The sequence below is a fragment of the Eretmochelys imbricata genome, chromosome 6 (assembly GCF_965152235.1).
Source record: "Eretmochelys imbricata isolate rEreImb1 chromosome 6, rEreImb1.hap1, whole genome shotgun sequence".
NCBI lineage: Eukaryota > Metazoa > Chordata > Testudines > Cheloniidae > Eretmochelys > Eretmochelys imbricata.
Genome location: NC_135577.1, coordinates 21,662,572 through 21,683,546, shown reverse-complemented (window position 1 = coordinate 21,683,546; position 20,975 = coordinate 21,662,572). Strand labels below are relative to the sequence as shown.

The 20,975-nt window shown below is 44.2% G+C and overlaps 1 protein-coding gene across 2 annotated transcripts in view; it reads right to left on the bottom strand.

Annotated features, from left to right (window-relative positions):
- The window catches only part of LOC144265538 (uncharacterized), a 178,446-nt gene that overhangs the window by 6,850 nt on the left and 150,621 nt on the right, over positions 1-20,975 (bottom strand). For both annotated transcript variants that reach the window (XM_077818193.1, XM_077818194.1), the window contains exons 8-14: positions 16,421-16,530; positions 15,183-15,231; positions 12,547-12,667; positions 11,128-11,222; positions 8,368-8,433; positions 5,032-5,131; positions 2,567-2,719 (exon numbers count right to left, since the gene is read on the bottom strand). In XM_077818193.1, coding sequence (XP_077674319.1) covers positions 2,567-2,719; positions 5,032-5,131; positions 8,368-8,433; positions 11,128-11,222; positions 12,547-12,667; positions 15,183-15,231; positions 16,421-16,530 — 694 coding nt within the window. The remainder of the gene's footprint in view (positions 1-2,566; positions 2,720-5,031; positions 5,132-8,367; positions 8,434-11,127; positions 11,223-12,546; positions 12,668-15,182; positions 15,232-16,420; positions 16,531-20,975) is intronic.

Here is a 20,975-nt window from a genome sequence, read left to right as displayed (position 1 = left end):
CTGCCTTCCTTGCTGATGTGCAATAGTGCCTCACTCAGAGGGTAGTCCCATTGTGTTCCCTCATCTTCACACACAAGCATTTTTTCATCTTAATGAAATTATTAGTAGCACAAATGCAGCCATAAATGAGGACAATGATTTAACTGGGGCTACTTGCTGAATGAGAGAGAACCTGGCCAGCAGAGTCAGTACTAGATCGTTAAAATGTTACTATTCCATGTTGTAATTATATAGCTGGAATTCTATGCTTAACAGTAACTAGCAAAGGAGAAAAATTAGGTGTATGTCCTGATTTTGTTTCTTTATGAAGTATAAAGGTGGCCTAAAAGGGCTTAACAAGAACTATTTTATTCTCCTTGTTTTAACATTACACAGTCAGGTTCTGTCTAGCTGGAAGATTTGATGGTGACTGGAGAATCAGTGAATGGCATCACAATATAATTATTAAAAATGTGCGTTACAGTTGTGCTGGGGCTGTGCAAACATAGCAAGAGGCTGTCCCTTCTTTGGACATCTTACAAACTAAACAGACACAGGGAGGGAGGGGAATTGACTGGCCCAAGGTCACAGTGGCAGAGCGGTAACAGAACACAGGTCTCCAGTGCCCCATCAGTCTGACCACCACAGTGCTTCCCCAGGAGTGGAAAGCCTGAGCAGTTGAGAGAAGAGATCGGAGCCAGAGGATTTCCACACCGCCAGGCTGTTTGGGGTTTATTTTATTGTGTTATTGGTAGCACCTATTTTAACTTCAGTGAGGAACCAGTTGGATAAAGGATGCCTTTGTTAAAGATTCACATTACCTGCCCCTTCACCTACAGAGGTAGAGCTCACAAAAGACACCCCCTGAGGCCTCCCAGAGCTCAGCCCCCAAAAGCAGGATGCACCAGACTTGACATTTCTGATCCTGTTACAGTATAAACAAGCAAAGTGACAGCAGAGGTGGGCACTGGGAGACAGGACTCCTGGGTTTCATTCATTGTGTAGCTCTGGGTAAGTCACTTAACCTCTTTGTCTCTGTTTAGCTGTAAAATGGACATACTTTGCTGTTCACAACTTTGTTGTGAGACTTCAGACAAGACTGAATCTTTACACAGGGGAAGATGCATGGGTCAGCATGCACCTGCACCTCCAGAGGCAGCCAGGCAAAGGAATTGCGACCCATCACTCTGCCACAGGGGGAAACTCATGTGTGCCAGTTTCTTGTCACATGCTACTCCCTCCTCCCCCTGCCCTGGCTCAGCTCATACCCTGCCTATGGGGGCGAGGGAGGAGGGGGAAGGGAGATGCTCACCCCCTCCTCTATGCACACACCATCAACCTGGGTAACCTGTAAAGCAGAGCAGAGGGGAAGCTATCATATTCTCTTATTCCCCCTGCACGAGCATGTATGGCAAGTGACAATCTCAACCTTAAGTTTTGCAATCTTTTCTCAGAGGAGCTCAAAAGTTCTTTACTGACATCAAAGATCATGTTCAATAATTAATTCCCTCTTACCATATAAGAAAAGCTCCATGTGTGTGTTTTGTTGTCAGCTGATCAGGGTTTATTAGTCCGATTATACAACATGGTCCCAAACCTTGGGAGTTCAGATAAAAATTAAACTGGCTCCAAACCACCCTGATCTGAGGTTGCAGAACCTGGTTCCCCTTAGCCAGTCTCTGGTTACAGCCTGACATCAGAGTCCCTCAAAACAGACCTAGAGAGAACTGCAGACTAACAGTTCAGTGTATTCATGTACTTAACCAGGTGGGGTTTTGTAGGTTTCTAATGAGTGATTCATTTATTTTTCAATAAGTATTTCTACAGCAGGGGCCACAGCCAACTTCCTCCTCATGCAGCATGAAGGATTTATGCTGAGGGGGCTCTATCTAACCATTCACCTGGAATACAATGCTACAACATAAAGAGGCCAATTACCATGGCAACCCCTGCACTATGTGAAACACAACATTGCCCCTGCCTGCCCTGTGAAGTGCCAGTGGCTGGGAAGTTCACACACCCAGAAAATCTGTGTAAGCAAAACAACGCATGCAGACCACATTTGAAACATCTGGCTCAATTCAAACATGCAAAGACTCTGCAAATCAGAACAAAATACCCAAGAGGAGCAGAGTGATGCAACTTGGGGTTAAAAATCATTTATGACAAACAGGACAAAGGGCCAGATTTTCAAAAGAGCTCATGCTCCAATTTAAGTACTGAAATAAGCAGCCAGATTTTCAAAAGAGCTCAGCATGCCTGGCGTGAGCTTTGCCAAAAAATCCACATATTTCCCTAGGAGCTGTCATGTCCCAGAATACAAGTGACACAAAGCCACCATTGCTCAACCCACTCTATCTTTGCACCCAAGAGATCTCGAACAGAACAGAGAACCGGGGTCACACAATTGCCTCTGCAATTCAGAAGGCCACAGCAGTTAGCCTTTTCCTGCTGTTTAGAGAGAAAAGAATCCTGAAAAAATTGCATTGCTCTGGCCCTGAAAGATAGGGTTAGTGCTGGCACCAAGAAGTTAATTTTAACTGTAGGGGAAAAACTGGAATTAATGCTGCTTTCATGCTCTGCTTACCTGGGGGTGGAAGGTCAAATTTCATTTTGCGCAATTCAGTCATGGACATTTGCAATTGTTCAATAATAATATCATCTTCATAATGCAGAGAAGCAGAAATTCTCTCCTGCAGGAATTCCCGTAAGTCTTCCAGGGACATCTTCAGTAAGCGTTCTAGAGGACAGCAGAAAACACAGCAAAATGTGAGAACAAATCAATTCGATTTGGGGTGGGGTGGGGTGGTAATCCAGACAGTGTTTCTACTGGAGCAGCAGTTTTAACGCTATCAGTACAGGAGATCTGGTTTACATTTAAGTTAAAATGTGGGGCAGAACAAACAATGTATTGCTTCCTTTTTCCATGTGTTTTTCGGCCAGGTATTTATGGTTCTCTCAAGTCAATCTCTAGTCCCCATCCTGCAAACATTTATGTTTGCATGTAACTTTACTCAGGTGAGTAGTTCTCATAGACTTGGATGGGCTCATTGAATGAGTAAAATTATGAAGGTGCATAAATGTTTACAGGTTCAGGGCCTTGGTTCAGTGACAGAATGTGTCTGACTGTTTCTGAATGTTTCTTTTACACCTCTAGGGGGAGTAAAGCTGCGTGTTACAGACGCCACAGATTAATGGTGGATAGTGCAGCCTGAGGTGGCTCAGCACAGACATTCAGAATTGGTGCTTCACACTCTTCCCGTATCTAATATAGGATTTCGCAGCCATCCGAGATGCAGAGCAGCCACTGTCATTAGCCACCCATCTCACTGCATTGTTCATCAAGGCTTAATTTGTCCAGTCTTCCTCTCTTTTTCTTTACATACAATACTTCACATGCACAAATCAGTTACTTTTAATTAAGGGCTTGTCCACATGGAGACTTAGTGCACAGCAAGCGGAGGTGTAAATCTACCCTGCCGTGCACTAACTGGCTGAGTGGACCCAGCTACCGCACACTTAAAAGTTCCACAGTGCACTTTGATCTACTAAGATCTCTTCCTTGGTAAGATTTTTAAACAATTATAGGAAGTTTAGGATGGATGAAGGTAAATAGCACTCACCCACTTATAAATGCACCTACCCCGCTAATGTACTAATGGTATCCATGTGATGGATGCATGGTTACCATGCACCTTTGACCATTACACCTGCACTCCGTCCACTAATCCATCTCTTCAGGATTTATTCAAACATTCCAAACCTCAGAGCCGCTTCAAACCCCTGCATTTCTCCTGTTCCCTCTAAAAAAAAGTTACACTGGCCAAAGCCCTCAGTGAGCAATATTCACTACTGCCCAGTGACAGGTTTAGGAGCTGACCCTGTGATCCAGTGTGGCTACAAACAAGGGCCTTGTACCACTGGCAAGAGGAGATGCTGAGCTTTCCAGTGAGACCAGCAGGGCCTGCCTTGAAGTGCTGAAGGTCCTGAGATGTCTAACTTTAAGGCAGTGACATTTTTATGTAAATAAAAGCAATTTCAGGTCATTTTTAGAAGTATTTTTATAAATACATTATTGTATTGCTCTCTCCTCTGAGCCTTGTTTAGTTGGACTAAGGAACATGACTTCGCAGAAGAAGAGATACAAATAAACAAAACAAAATAGTCCCACTAACATTTTTAAATGCTCTCTAAAACACTCTTAAAATAGTTTTTCTGTAAAGTGTGTTACACGTGCACAATATAGCACATGGTGTCAGAAAGTCCATTTTGTAATGTTTACAGTTCTGTAGACTGGGCCCAAGACTGCACCATGGTGGGGGATTTTTTTTTTTTTAAAGACTGGATGTTTCAGTGCAGGAACTGTGCCTTCTTTGGTGTATGTACAGCACCTAGTGCTAAGAGAACCAAGCAATCAACCACAAAGCATTCATCTCCACCACCAATGTGCACTGAGCAAGGCAGGGCTTCTATAGGACATACTGCCCTGGTCCACGGAGAGGAATTTCCCAGTGGCTGATGGAAGTCCTGCAGCAGAGGACGCACTCTTCTCAGTCTACGGAGCAGGTGGGATTTGGCCCTTGCAGAGTAGATGTGAAAAGGCCAATGTGCCTTTTTTGCTGGCAAAAGCATAGTTTTCCTCTGGTGTTAAGAGTGACAAACATGGGACTGTGTGTAGTAATTTGCTTTCTCTGAACTCTGGGTGAGGCCTGAAACTGCACCAGTCTGTAATGCCCAGTAGGGGCTGCACGGTATCATACATGTGTAAATCCAGTGACACCGAGAAAAAAGCCGAACAGCCAACTGTGGAGCACCATCAGGCTAACTTCAGACATGGTGTAAATGGGGACAGCTTCAGGAGATGCACCTATTTTGGTCAGATCTGTATCTTGGTCCAATTAAAGAAGAAGGAAAACTTTCAAACCAACGCTGGGCTTCTCTCTCTCTCTAAGCCCTTCCCTGACTAAGGAGGTTAAATCTAAACCCCAGACTCTAATGATAGGATCATCCCTACTGAATGGGAAAGTCAAGCAAGTCTGCTGAGCCGCTTACTTTTGTGCAGCTTCAGGATGGTGTACGCCATGGCTGTCAGAACCCGTTCTCCTTCCAGGATATAGACATCCCACAGCCGCAAGGTGAGCGTGAAGGGAGTCTGTTTACAAAAAGAAGCAGGTTAGATGATGTGATGATCTGGGGAATCTGCCTGTAAAATGTATGGATTCTGGGTGAGATTATGAACCCTTTCCCTGTAAGTATCTTTACCAATCTGCCAATTCCATCGGAGGCTCGTTGGCTTCTCTTTGTGCTTTTGCCTTTATGCTGGGTCGAAATTCCAAACGTGGGTGACAAAGGGCTAACAAAAGAGGGTCACTGACTTAACACGGACTTCACATAGAACAGCACTAAACAGACTGGCTCCCCACCAGGAGAAGGGATTTATTAGGGGAGAGCTCACGGAGCAAGAAAGTTACCCATAACACACTGTGGTCCCCTGTTGAGGCTGACCAGGGAGTCCACCTGATGTAGGAGACAGGAAGGTGATAAAGGGCAGAAGCTGATCTACTTGCTCTCTCTTTGGCCATTTTTCACCAGCTTAAGATGAGTGAAGCTGCTGTGAGAGCTGGGTGAGGCAAAGCAGGGGAGATCCCGCCTACACGAACACACACTGTGAGCTAGAGCAAGAGGCAATGCACGTAGGATGTATTATTACACTGTGGAACTCTGTGCCGAGTTTGTGTTATATGCTACAACTACCATGTGACCTGTGAGTTAAATTGCATCTCTGAAGGCTCACCCCTTTGGTGGGATTCTGGGAGAGGTTGCGTTTAAATGACAGGGGCAGTCTAAGGAGTCAGCACTGGTTCCAAGGGTTAGGCAGTGGGGATGCATGGTTGCAACTCTCAGGGGTGTGTGGTGCTAGACAGAGGGTCTGCACTCAAAGAGCATCAAGGGACCCCAAGACTGGGGCAGCGCTTGGAATCTGTTCAGACTTGAGGCTTAAAACCCCAGGGGATCCAGATGCTGGATTCCTGTCTCAGCACTGTGGTGGCCTGCCAGCAAGGGGAATCAGACATGATCTGTAACAGATGGCATAGTATTTTGCTCCAATGCTATTCTAACTGTATTGATCTGCCCAGGAATGACAGTGCATAGAATGTGCCATAAACCTTCCCATTAGCACCCCAATGTAGCACAGAGAGATTCTTTGTTTTCATGACAGATTTAGGGTTGTGTGTATATTATGAGCTACAATTCTGGTTTTAAAACAAGTGTTCACCCGCTTGGATGGCCAGAGAGTTGCAGTTAAGATAGACACAACGTTCCTTCTTTGGGACGGTAAGGTGAAAAAAATTCAATCTAAGACAACTTGCAAAAGGATTCCCTACCTTGAAAAGTCGTTACTATATTTAGTTTTGCAAGTATGTGAAAGCTTTGCTATTTTCAAGGCTGGACACACGAATCACCAGAACAGACAATGGCCTGTTTAATTGGATGATCCTGGGCCTGTCTGTCTAGTATATCAAGGCAGCTTTGCACTGCTCTGGTGACACAAAGCTGCCCTCAGCCCAACAGTGTGGGACTTCCACCACTGTAGGGGAATCTTTCGTGGCACACAGCCACTGAAGTGGCTCCTTTGCCACTCCCTGTGGCTATCACCATAGAAGTGTGGCTGGGGAAAAGAAGTGGAGCAGGCTCCCTTTCGCTCATTTGATTCCTTCCTGCTGGAATATACAGTAGGGGCCATTGGCAGCTGCTCTATGTCAATGACCAGACCAATTTAAACAGAAGTGGCTCGACTGTCAAAGGTGTTTGAGCAACCTCATTTCCCAGTGAAGTCAGTGAGAACTGCAGGTGGCTTAAACACCTTTGACAATTGGGCCATTTCTGTTGTGATATCTAATTATGGACTTAGGAGCCTACATCTATTTGCTGAAGTTTGAAAATTCTGGCCACAGCAGTTAATTTAATTCAGAGACATGACTATACTATAGGTTTCAGAGTAGACAGAACGCCACTAGCCGTCACCTTCAGCCCCCAACTAAAACCTCTCCAGCGCATCATCAAGGATCTACAACCTATCCTGAAGGACGACCCATCACTCTCACAGATCTTGGGAGACAGGCCAGTCCTTGCTTACAGACAGCCCCCCAACCTGAAGCAAATACTCACCAGCAACCGCAAACCACACAACAGAACCACTAACCCAGGAACCTATCCTTGCAACAAAGCCCGTTGCCAACTGTGTTCACATATTTATTCAAGTGACACCATCATAGGACCTAATCACATTAGCCATGCCATCAGGGGCTCATTCACCTGCACATCTACCAATGTGATATATGCCATCATGTGCCAGCAATGCTCCTCTGCCATGTACATTGGCCAAACCAGACAGTCTCTATGCAAAAGAATAAATGGACACAAATCTGACATCAGAAATCATAACATTCAAAAACCAGTAGAACATTTCAACCTCTCTGGCCACTCAGTAACAGACTTAAAGGTGGCAATTTTGCAACAGAAAAGCTTCAAAACCAGACTCCAATGAGAAACTGCTGAGCTTGAATTAATATGCAAACTAGACACCATTAACTTGGGTTTGAATAGAGACTGGGAGTGGCTGGGTCACTACACATATTGAATCTATTTCCCCGTGTTAAGCATCCTCACACCTTCTTGTCAAGTGTCTAAATGGGCCATCTTGATTATCACTACAAAAGTTTTTTTTTCTCCTGCTGATAATAGCTCATCTTAACTAATTAGCCTCTCACTGTTTGTATGGTAACTTCCAATTTATCTGTATGTGTGTGTGTATGTATATATATATATATGTATGGATATATGTATCTTACTATATGTTCCATTCTACGCATCCGATGAAGTGGGCTGTAGCCCACGAAAGCTTCTGCTCTAATAAATTTGTTAGTCCCTAAGGTGTCACAAGTACTTCTGTTCTTTTTGACTATACTATACTGCCTTTCATCCAAAGATCTCAAAGTCCTTTACAAGCGTGATGAACTTACCCTACTGAGGTACGTATTATCCTCTTTATAAAGTTGGTGAAACAGATGCTCAGTGAGGGTAAGTGATTTAGTAGATTTGTGGCAGAGCCAAGGAAAATAAAAATCTGACTCCCATGCCTATACTTTTGCCCTAAAACCATCTTTCCATCTATTATTCATGGTGTGACCATCTGAGTGGCATGTAGTTATTTTAAGCCCATCTCCTGCTGGGTATATGCTTTATGAAAATATGCAAAATATCTTGGCCTATAAAATATTCATGGAATCTTATTAGAAAAATATGTAAAAATTCCCAGATACACTAAAGAAAATCCACTCTGGATCCAGGTTGCCAAGTAGACACTCTCCCAGGAAAAGCCCTCACCCGGTCAATGAAGCACTGCAGGAACCACTTGGTTGTGTAAATCCCCGTTGTCATCTGCTCCTTGTCCTAGAATGAGACAACAAGCAAAGAGATGTTTACTTCACTGGACCAGCTGCTGGAAGCTTGTGTAAAACTCATGTTTTTTTAATACTTCTTTCTGGGCAAGGTCCTGGAAATGGTTTGTCAGGCTCTGAATGGGTCTATGAAGCATCATCTCATCTGAAATGTGTCTCCTGCCCCTACTCAAATGACAGTAAGACCAACCCAAACCCTTGCCTGAACCTGAGCCTTACTGTAGTTACATTTGTACCCCTGGTTTCAGCTGCTCCAGATACACTTAGCCCCACACAAGTGCCAACATGCCACAGAAAAGGCATTTGTGCTAGAGGGTTTTCTGGCCCAATTTCCAGACCACAGAGGTCTGCAAAACAGTTCAGGCAATAGAAACACAAATGAATCTAATTAATAACATTGTTTGTAAACCTCTTCCATTCAAGAATCTCAAAGTGCTATGAGCAAAGGATGAAGGAACTGGGTGTGTTTAGTTTGGAAAAGAGATGAGGGGAACAGGATAGTGGTCTTCCGATACTTGAAAGGCTGCCATAAAAAAAAAAAAAAAGATGGAGAAAAGTTGTTCTCTCTTGCCGCAGAGGGCAGGACAAGAGGCAATGGGTTCAAACTACAGCATGGCAGATTTAGATTAAATCTCAGGAAAGACTTCCTAACTGTAAGAACGGTAGGGCAAGATGCCTTGGGAGGTTGTGGAAGCTCCTTCACTGGTGGTTTTCAAAAGGAGGCTGGATAGCCATCTGTCTTGGATGGTTTAGACAACAAATCCTGCCGCTTGGCAGGGGGCTAGACTAGAGGCCCCTTCTAACCCTGATTCAAACAATCAAACCTCACAATGCTCACCTGACATAGGCAAGAAGAGAAGCATCCTATAATAATTCTAGACATGCTTACAGACAAAATTGTTTGCTACACCACATTCATATAACAAGCTCCAAACAAGCCCTTACTTGCTGAGCTAAAGGAGACACTTAACTAGTTGTACTGGTTCATTGCGTGTGTGGTCTGCAGGCACTAGAAGACAAGTTCCCACATGCCTGAGCTGCTTGGACACTCTATATCCAATAGAGGGTAATGGCACACAGACAGGTGGGTTCATAGCTATGTGAATTTTTGGATCCTTATCTAAATGGGCCTTTTGGACATTTGCTATCAAGTTTCAAGCCTGCTCTCCTTCTGCTTCCCCCTCACTCTGGTGCTAGGTGAAAAATTGCAGGGTATGCCTCACTGGAGGGATGATGTACAACACATGCACCTGCATGAAAACAATGGGAGCACTGCTGTGGTATCAGAAAAGAGAAACTGAGGGAGGAGCACCAGAAACAAGCGGGAACACCTCCAGAACCACCCCTCCTGTCAGCTTCACTCACCGCCAGTCCAGCTGGGATTCTAGGGGTGCCAGCTACCTGCTCTTTTCCAGCAAACTCCTTTTTTTTCCCTGTATCCCTCCAGAGTCTCTTCAGCTTCCACCTCCACTCTGTTACCTTCACTTTCCAAATGGTCAGACTTTATTTAACTGGACAGATCAGCCAGAAACAAGGATATAAATCTTACTACTAAGTGTTCAAACATGAATTAGCTCAAGGAAGTTTAACAATGATAGCACCTGGTATGATCACATTAAGCAGGGGGCTGTATTGTCAAAGCACAAACATGGGCCTCTCTTCTGTACTTTCCCATACCCTGTTTTGCAGAGGTATAGCATGCTCTCCATTCAGGGAAATATGGTTACTAGCTCGTGGAGTCTCTCAAATGCAGGTACTTTTGTTCCTGTTGGCTGGAATTCAGTGTTTCTTCCCCCGCCACCATCTCTCTCAGAACAGTGGTAATTTAGTGAAAAACTAGCCTGGCTGTGTTACATTTCTACAGCAGGGGTGGGCTCATCTGCAGCACCAAGCAAGAGCTATTTCAGATGATGGCAATATAGACAGCTTTTCCTGGAGACACGCCACGAAGACCCTCTAGGAATGCAGAAAACCTTTAGGAGTCTGAATACCCAAAATATGAAACACATGCAGAAAAGGAGGAGCGAGTGTCACAAAATAGCTGGCTAGTTGCTAGGTCCCAGTCCCATACTGCGGATGCTATTCCAGCTAACCAATGGGGTTGTACCATCCTCTGGAGACAAAAACCATTGGAGATGCTGAGCCAGCAAAATGAATGACACAGCATCAATTCTAATGTTTCCTGTGTCCCTCTGCTGGAAGGGAGGAAATGTCCCCACACAGCAGGATTGGCATAGGAGAATGTTAAATGAAAACAAATGTGCAGCAAGGAGCCAAACTGTAAGGGGAAAGCTCTGGGCTTTCCAGCATCTGCAACGCAAGAAGATGATAATACCGTCCAGGTTTTATGGCCAGCATAACATAGCAATGCCCTGTTAACGCATGAAATAACTCCGTTCACACATGCCCTAGATACATTTTCCTGTTCCTGCCTTTTCTAGGAAAGTCTCCAGATTTTACAATGTCTTGCACAAATGCTGGTGGCCACCCACAAAACCTGAACTGTTCACTTCAGAAATATTTAGGAGACAAATGAGTTAGCTAAATACTTGCCTCTTCAGTGGCGGAAGCAGTTGTATGATTAGCTGTACATTAGGGTAGGAGTGTATTTAACAGAACAAGTTAACATTAAAGCATTTAACGTAAGCATGACATGAGTATGGGAAGCTGGGTGACAAAAAGATACCATGTGCTTCTTCAACTTCGGAAATAGTTTGCTTAAAATCTGCTCATGATGGGCCTGAAATCTCTGCAGCTTTGGGAACCCAGGAATGAAAAACCCTTTAAAAGAAAAATACACAGAAGCAATTAGAGACAAACTTAAAAGTTAACAACAGATGTAGACTGGGGGGCTGATTTTCCAAGATGCTGAAAATCCACATCTCCCATTAACTTCAAGCAGAGCTGAGGATGCTCTGCAAAACAGACCTTACTGGCCTTTTGTCTTTCATGGCCTAGGTTCTACCCCTTTTATTTGGGCTGTGTCTAAAACTCTGCAACATACCCTACTCTGGCATCCAATGCTGGTTCTTCTGAAACTGCTCCTTCACAGCAGACCAGTCAAACCTTAAACACTCCATTACAATCTGGGCCTGATCCAGAGCCCACTGAAGCCAATGTAAAGGCTGCCATGGATTTTGGATCAGGTCCTCTATTTGCATGACAAGGTATGCTAGGCAGTACATCACCTCTCTGGGTCTAGAACAAACAGTGGTAAACAGGTTTTATACAATGGGAGCACAACACGAGCTTCCCCATCACTATAATTTAGTGGCAGACACATTTTAACCCAGATGTTGAAGGAAACTATAATAAAGTCAGAGGGTAGTTCTGTCTTCCGTGCATGCCCTCTGCTTCTTATATGCCAAGAGCCTCTCTCCTTTTCTTTTTTCTTTTTTTTTTTTTAAGCAAAATATGTGATGGTTTTATGACAGGATAAATAAAAGCAAGAAGCATTTGAGCAACGTCTTTCAATGCTCCCTCACTATGATCTTCTGTAGCTATTAAATTACACAAACCACCCCCTTATTAAAAAATATCTCTGCATAAAGACTTTAAAAAACAACACTTCTTCAGTTTAAAAATCACAATAAAATGAAAGGAGCGTTAATGTGGTTGGTGTAAAATAGTACACCACATTTCCCAGTACACATCTGGACAAATGCATTAGGGAATGTATTCTATAGTGTGTTTAAAGCAGTGCACTATGTATGGTTCCTAATGGTAAGTCTACACTGGACATTATTTTTAAACCTAGAGTTAATTGATTGTCATGAAATGTTTGACCCTGGAACACAGTAGCTTTTACAAATGTGTTAATTACCTTGAGTCAAGAAAGTCCAGTGTAGATAAACCCTAAGTTTTTCAGTTATAAACTAGTCAGCATGCAAAGGTCAAATCTGGCTCCATACTTCTGTCATTGTACACATAATAAAGCCTTTACACATGTTTCAGATAATCAGGGGACAAGAGCAGGAAGTGGGTGGAGTACACATCTGACTGCTGATTTCCTCTTGCTGACCAAAGAAGCAGCAGCAAAGACTCATCAACCATCATGTGAAGTCTACAGGAACGGCTGCAGTTCTGCTTTTCTGCTGAGGCTTACCATGCATTGCATGTCTCTGATTGGTCAGTAGTTGTGCCAGTGCCCAAAAGGCATCCTCTTCATTTAAATACATCAGCAGGATGGCAGCAATCTGACTCATCCCTTGGCAGTAGCTCACTTCCTGGAAGGGACAAGCAGCACATACCTGTTTACATGACACTAAGCCGGACACAGGCACACATGCGACTTCCACCCTTTTCATTAGGCGAGTGCACAGCTTTGTGTAAAAACATCTAGACGCCAGTACTTTCAACAGGTAAGGATACCGGTCTCTCTAAAAAGCCACTGCCCCAGAGTGTTTTCCAGCCTTTTCTCACTTCCAGACCCCTAAACGTTTTCAAATGGAGGTGAGAACCCCTTTGGAAATTCAACCTGTGATCTGCCAACCCCGGCCACAGAAGTCAGACTGAAACCTAAGTGAACAGAATCCAACTATAAATGTCGCACATGCTTGGCACAGAATTTGACACTGTGAGAAAGGGCGCGAAACTGTGGGCTTCTATGGTAACGACAACACTTCTGGGTTTTGACCAGCAGGTGGGAGTATTCACATATGTTTGTTTGACCAGATAAACGGAATGCCTTTTCTGGGATCTGAAACTTTATTTTCACAAAGTCACCTTTCACAGACCCCTTTAAACACCACGTGCAGACCCCCAGGACCACAGGTTGAAAGGCGCTGCTCTAGGGATAGGATTGTCAAAAGCAACCTGAGTGATCCAGGAGAACAAATCCCTCTGACTTTCAGTGGGGCTTGTGCACCTCAGTCACTTAGGTGCTTCTGAAGATCCCACCTGTGCATTCCCTTCCCACTGTTCAAGGGCTGTTCTTACTCTGTTTATTCTCAGATTCACAGCTCCCATAGGGTACTACACTATGCTTCTACTGTTCAACTAAGTCAGCTTCATGGACTTGAACATCAGCTGCTATTCAGTCTCTGGCTCTGCCCATGCTGTGGTTAAACTCCTGATTGCAGCAACTATATCTAAGAATGACTGGGAAAGATTTTCAGAGGCCCAGGTCTCTAACACCCAGCGACTTTCAATAGGACTTCGGCACCTAACTGCTATTTGGGCCTTTGAAAAAATCTCTCCCTCAAGTCTATCATGGCATTGCTAGATAGCTCCTTGTGAACTTCTACACCAGATCTCCATTAGATCAAACGGTCAACCATTTGGGACACCACTTGATATCAGGGGATTCTGCACCAAGTTCTTAGTGTCAATTTAACATCTATGGAGACTGAAGTCCCCTATTCATCCGTAGCACGGGTCCCACAGCAAGCAGAGCAGCAGCAGAAGTTTCCCCACGCTTCCCCTAGCTTTGCCCTGGAAAGTCTACCTTGAGAGGGTAGATCAGGCTCCATGGTATCTTTGCTGAGAAAACTAGCCAGGTTGCCAATCACGTGTAGGAGAGATATGGACACTTGCCTTTGGGAACTGAACTGAGCGTGTGCTAAGTTCATTTCACATAGGCCTCTGCACATCATCAAATGTTACAACTTCCAGTCACCAGCTGCCTGAATTGGCACCCGTGACCTACAGATGAAAGAAAGTTTAGTTGGGATGAATTTGATGCATTTTAGTGTCCAAGGACAATCCATGTTGTCACTATAGAAATTCCCATCACATAAGTAGGCTTATACTTGGTTTACAAAACTCTGCTTTGCTATCCCAGGACTGGTCCCAAGACATCCAGAAAATAAAAAGCCTACTGTACTCTACCCTATCTTCATGAGCAGAGAGTGCTCTTTGTGCCAAATTGCCTGATGGCTCTGTGACATGGAGATATACCCACTAGTTCAAGGCCATGAATCTCATTTTGTTATGCTGTGTGAGCTACCGAAGCATGAACCTGAACTACAAAAATTCAGTCACAAGTAATGTTACAGCTATTTCAGGAAATACTGTATAGGATGATAAACAGTGTATTGCTCAGATGCTATTTGGGGTTTCCTTAAACATGCTAGTCCTAAAAATACAAAGGGAAATTCAGCAGTCCCCCTAAGTATGCTTGGGCTGGGGGAACAACATATTGTTTTTTGTCTACAAGTCCACTGTGCCAATCTAGACCTTGTGGGTTAACTGTCCTCCACTGGCAGATGGAGACAGTTAATTCTTGTAGTTCATTTATTCCTACTGTCCTCTAAACCCTTCAGCTGAAAATGATTAACACACTGTAAGAAGTTACTGTCTTCAACCATGAGGATACCACTAAACACAGGGCTAGAAATCACAAGAAAAAACAGATAAGATACTCTCTTTGGACAGTAGGCTAGACTCCTCGGATAATCGTTCGGGGAGGCGGGGGGAAGGATTATGATAAAGGGCAGTTTATCTTCCTGTGTTGAGCTCCATCCTAATCAAACCTTCAGGATATCACAGGCAGTTGGAATTATGCATGGGAAATAAAACAGCTGTTCGAAGAACCCACTACCTACTGTAGTTGTGGCTTCTGAAGATAACTAACTTGGGTTTCTTCCATGTTTCCTTTCTGTAAAGACGCACCACTGGGGCGCTGTACACAGTCATCTGGCCTTCCAAGTAAACACTGGGGGCCTCCCAATGGAAGACGAACTGTGCAAGTCAAGAAAGAGGTCAACTCAGGAGTGCTCACTTTTAGCTGGATCTACTTACCGTGTTGTAAACAGAGTATGCTGAAAGGACATGGAACAACGCTTGCTGCCTAGGAAGAAAGAGAGGACATTAAGATTTGATAGTCTGAGGAGCTAATCTTGAACTTCAGCAAGTATTTCACAAAAAGCAAAAGGTGATTTTACCGTAGCTTCTGCAAGTTCCTCTGCTGAAACAATGCAAAACTCAGAGAATCACACCAGGTACGCATTACACCTCTTATGGCAACAGGGCTTGCCTCTCTTTCCCCAGTGGAGGAATACCATCAGAACAACGAAACAGTGCTAAACTATCCCATCAAACCAACAGATCTATTAAGACGACATGCACAAATATATAGTCTTCAGCTGGGCTATAAAACTCAGAAAAACACCACCATCTTGGTTTATTATGAGATATTTCCTCTCACACCTTCAGTGTTTGCTAAAGAAGAGCTAGGATATAAACATACAGTGCAACGGGTAGAGGCTTAGCAATATGACTCCCCTCAACACTGGTGGGTGCCTTATAGCTAAAATCCCTTCACTCCCAACCTCACCCAATTGTGTGGAAAATGTCACCCCTTAATGATGTCAGTATTCCTGCATCACTGCCTCAGAAACCACACCACTATTGTTCTATGCAACCAGGCAGGAATGCGTGTGAGTGTCAATAAGTAGATTATGCAGTGTTGTAGCGTGTCGGTCCCAGGATATTAGAAAGACAAGGTGGGTGAGGTAACTCACCCGGCTTAAGCTTAATAAGTAGCAGACAGATATGTAAAACTCCAGTGCATCAGTTGCTGTGAAGCAACCTCAGTGACTGCACCTACTAAAGGTTTATATTTTTCTTCCATGAATGCAGCTATTTCCTTTCCCCTTTGGGAGGCAGGGGAGCCTCGTATCCTTGCTGGAGCCCTGAAGATGTATCCATTTCCCCCCCTACTTTAACACCCTGGTTTCTTTAGGTTCTGCATTGCAGCCTGGAGCCTCCTAGCTAAGGACTAGCAGATACAGAAGAAGAGGCACTGACTGGGCATGGAAACCAAGCAGCCCTCTCACCACTAGACATGGTCCATCCAGGTCAGAGGGGTGCTGACAGAGGGACAATGCTGCTGAATGTGTGGTACCTATTTGGAAGCCTGCACTTCAGTCCCTGGGTCTATCAAACTGATACCTTTGTGATGGTCAGTCAAGGGATCAGACAGAGAATAAATAGATTCCCAATTATGGACAGTTTGGAACCATGTATCCAATACTCACTTGACTCCATAGCGATCCCGGAACATGATGTGGTTTCGAAAGGTGCGGTTGACATCTAAGTCTATCTGCTTGATTTCTGATGAGAAGCTCCTGGCTTGTTCTTTCATTTTCTGGATGGAAGTGAGGGACAGAGAAAGGAAACCCATTAGACAGCCACATATATCATCTCTAGAAATAGAACATTTCAAGAGAAGAGACCTCTTCATTCTAGAGAGGGAGCTCAGAACCACCAGCCAGCCTATAACTCTTCGGTATTTAACGATAACAAAGCAACAACAGAATGAGGGAAACACATGCAGACTTGGAGAGGGAGCACAAAATGCAGCCTGTCTATGGATTACTATTCTCGCTTCCTCCCCAGCATTTTTATGAGGACGGGAGAAAGGAAGAACACCCTTAGGAACATTTCCATATGTCTTTCTCAGTGATACTGCACTCGTAACAAGCAGCATTTCAGGTTCATTCCTCTCAGACAAAGTGAAATCAAGAAGCTGAGATTTTAAACAAGGTCTGGTCCCTCCATTTCTGATTCCGTTACTATGGAAAAAGTGCGGAAGTGGGAACATGGACCAGTCTAGCAGACATGGATTAGACACATCTTCTGCCTGTTAGTTTGCCATTGAGAACAATGAGTCTGAAGCCACTTAACCCTCTCACTGCCATCGTATACGCCAGGTACATGCAGACACTATTCTCATTTCTGTTCAGGAGCACACCAGAAACATATAGAAAATGTGCTAATCTGTGCAGAGGGACACAATCAGGTACATCCTGAAGTTCTGTTCATAGGAATTTCTATTAAATAAATCCCACCACCGAGACCTAACGTGCACTGGCAGCGCAGCAAGACTCGTGCCCTACTTCCCTTTAAAGGTTTCTTTATTATTGAATTATCCCTGAGAAAAGATTAAGCTGCACACTCACCACTGAAATCTAGAATAAATCCCCCACCACTACCACCAATGCCAAATCTGAGCTCCCCGACATTAAAGATTTCTATCAAGGGACCACTTCAGCAGGTTTTTAGAATGGATTGTTTCTACTCCGATCTGACACGTACACCATGATCCAGTGGATCGATGGTTGCCTCTGAAGCTCTTCAGAACAGAGACCGTGTATATTTGGTCTTGTAAAGCACCAAGGTGGCTCTTGGTGGGTAGAAAAATAATACATATTAATACATAGCTCATAGACCAATAGCAGAGACCCCTAGGTATTCTTGGCCTAGATGCTGTGCAGTGCAATTTTTTATGGTCTAAGCAGCTCCATGATTTGATTGCTAATTACAATTTCCCTCCTCTCCAGAGAAACAAAACCATCTTAAGCCTATTAACCCCTCCTGGGGCTTTTTTTGAGTAGAGATTACACTGAGCCTTGAAGAGGGGTTCTGGCTTGTCCACTAGGGATGGGACCAAGACTAGTAAACTGGTACAGTTAAGAATAAAAGTTAAATACATAGCAAGACTCCCTCTTTGCAAAGAGAATTGCTGGTTTATTCTCTAAGCCACATTCACTGAAAACAAAGATGGCACTGACTAAAAGGATTGATGCCTGCTAATGCTCGGTGCCCATCGTATTTGAAGGAAATCAAACCACTACTATATGCTCACCTCACCCTAATACAGGATCCTTGCTCAAAGCTCCAGAGGAAGGCAAAAACCCTTCCAGCTCTTAACAAACATGCCCCGTGGAAGAATTACTTACCAGCCCCAAAGATGGCACTCAGCTGAAGCGTGTGCATGCAAGTAAGAATCACCATGCTGTAGCTAAGCATCTGAACTCATTTATATCCCTTAGATACCACTGGCAACCACATAATTGTCCGTTTGTTCTTTAAGCCCCTGAGGCTATTTAGTGAATGAAATGTTCTGCCACCGAGTTTTGGAGCAGCCTGAGATGTAACTGCAAGTTAGAGTGCACACGACTGAACAATGATGCCACACTGGAGACCAGCACGAGGCTCCTCGTTAACCTACAGGCGGGGTTAACCTACAGGCGGGAAGCCTTGCATATCAGTAATAGATACACAAATGGATGGTAGGGAGCCACTGCTTTAAAGGTATTAGTGGATCCAATTTACAGTATCCGCAGGTTGCCATTTCCCCTAAAGCTGCCACATCAATTTGGAGTTTTGGATAGAAGAGCCCACCACACCCAGAGCCGGCTTCAGACTCATAACTGACTAGCAGCCCTGATCTGCCTAACAGCAACACAGGCACTGGCTGAACACTATGTGGGGTTTCCATCCTCCGCAGAAAATGCTCAGAGGCGATTGTGACCTTTACATATTGTAGCCTGTAGCAGTAGCATTAACTCTGAACTTGTACCAGGGTTTGTGAAGGAGACACTGAAACTAGGGCCCAGGCAGAATTATTGCCTGTATAAACTAAGGGAGAATGAAGGGAAGGGAGCAGTAAAATGTGACGCTTAGGAGTGGTTTAGTTTTCTAGCATTAATACTACAGGTATCCTTTCTTGCACCCTATGGCGTCTTACATGTTACAAGGAAGCAGGCTACATGAAGCACCCTTACTACATACACTAGGGCACTTTGGTTCAAGTTCATTAACCAACCCAGGCTCCTGCTGGTAGCTCACTCACTAAAGGAACAAAGTAACTCCAATGTAATCAATGTTTCCTATTAATACAAAAAACATTTCAGTCTCCACTGATTGGGGAATCCCTTAAGAGGCCACAAAGGGAACTAGAGCTGACTCCAGAGCAACCCTCAGCCGTGATTCTGACCTGCTAAAACAAACCCCCTTTCACACCGACTCATGAATAATTACGAACTGAATGCACTTGCCCAGAGACTGCACCTGTTCTAAGGAGCATCCTGTGCTCAGTGAACAGAGCTGCTCATGGTACAGTATTTAGCATGCGAAGCAATCCTAAAGCCAAGAAGAACAAAGTCACTAGAATGTAAAAGAACAAAGTCACAACATCTTGGGATCTGAATGGCAGATAGTAGCTCAGGGCCTCATGCAAGGTGTTTCAATCGTGAAGGTTCCTTAGCTCTACAGACTACAAGCAATGGGACTATGTTTTCATTTTCAAGTAATTTGTGGACTTCTGAATCTGGCTTGTTCTGCTCAGTTGCACTCTGTTGTTGAGCCCTGCAGATGTTTAAACAGACAGAAGAGCATGAACAGCATGAGCAGCTCTGTGTAAAGGAATTTCAAGACAGCTCAGTATTGGCCTTGTTCCACACCCAGGACTCCACGTTGGCCTCAGCGGGAGCAGCGAAAGGCCAATGCTGAGCACTTATGAAAATCCCACACAAAATATTTTTTCCCTCTTGATTTAAACTCCCTGGCAGAGGCAAGGAGGAGAGAGAGAGAGAGAGAGAGAGACTGACTTTGGGCCCCCTTAGAGCAAGCATTATAGAGGAAAGAGTCAAGGCAGCTATTTTGTTCCCAACACACAAATCCATGGTTTCTGAGAACTGGACTCCAAACCTCTTCTGGATGAAATTAGAAAGAGAACTAATTGCTGGCCTCAGGTGACGCCAAGGCTGAGGAAGATTAAGAAGAGCTGCTTTCAGGGATTTGTGTCATGCAAAGGCTCTTACGCTGTGTGGTTCCTGTTTATTGCAGACCCCTCAGGAGTTTATCGTTAAACTACTTGTGACTTTCATTTATTCAGATTGTTTTACTTACTGTGCGGCATGGCATGCTGGGGCTCTTCTGTACCCTCTCCCATGATGGTTGGAGAGAAAAAATGCCAGAGAAACCTCATTAACCCTGCTTTTTGGGATGATCTCGGTTCCATGTTCTTGTATGTCTTACGAGATTATATATACCAGCAAGATTTTGCTATTAATATCTATGTTTGACTAACTGTAATAGGCAGGAAATTATTAGAAATACTTGGGTCTACTGGATGAGACACTTGACTCTCTTACCCTCTGCCTCTGAAATGTAACCACGGGGCTATGCTGTGTTTGCTTTACTGTATTGTTCTTATTGCCAGAAAGAATACGAAGTTCTAAAGACCCCTGTGTTGTGAATACCTTTTCTCTGGCATGCAGCTCCCTCCTGTGCCTGTTAGCACCACTCAGCTGGCCAGAGGAAGCTCCAGACAGCTATGGGAGGTGCTCTTCTCCCCTCCTCCCCCCCTCACTCCTCCACAGGCCCTGCATGCTGCTTCTATAATACTTCTGTCCTCTGTTGGGTTTGGGGAGCAAAAGACCAAGTGATCTTTGCCACATGCTCTGCAGAAATGCTACTAGCCTGATATCTGAAACCCAGCCACATTTAGGATGATGACAAACAACCGATCAGGAAAGAGTGGAAACCACTAATGGGTGAGGGTAGTGGGACAATCACGGAAGTGCCATGAGGGCGGCTGCGGGGGGTGATTAGGAAGCAAGAACAATTATTGACCTAGTGCTCCCATGAACTGCATGCAGAAAAGGATGCTGGAAAGTAGCCACTATGTTTCTTGTTAAAATGTTTTTATTACAATCAAACTCAATAAGCCCTCTTGTTCAATTTCTTGTTTAACATACACAGATATTGTTTAGTTCATGCCAAAAAATCCTCAAAAGATCTAGC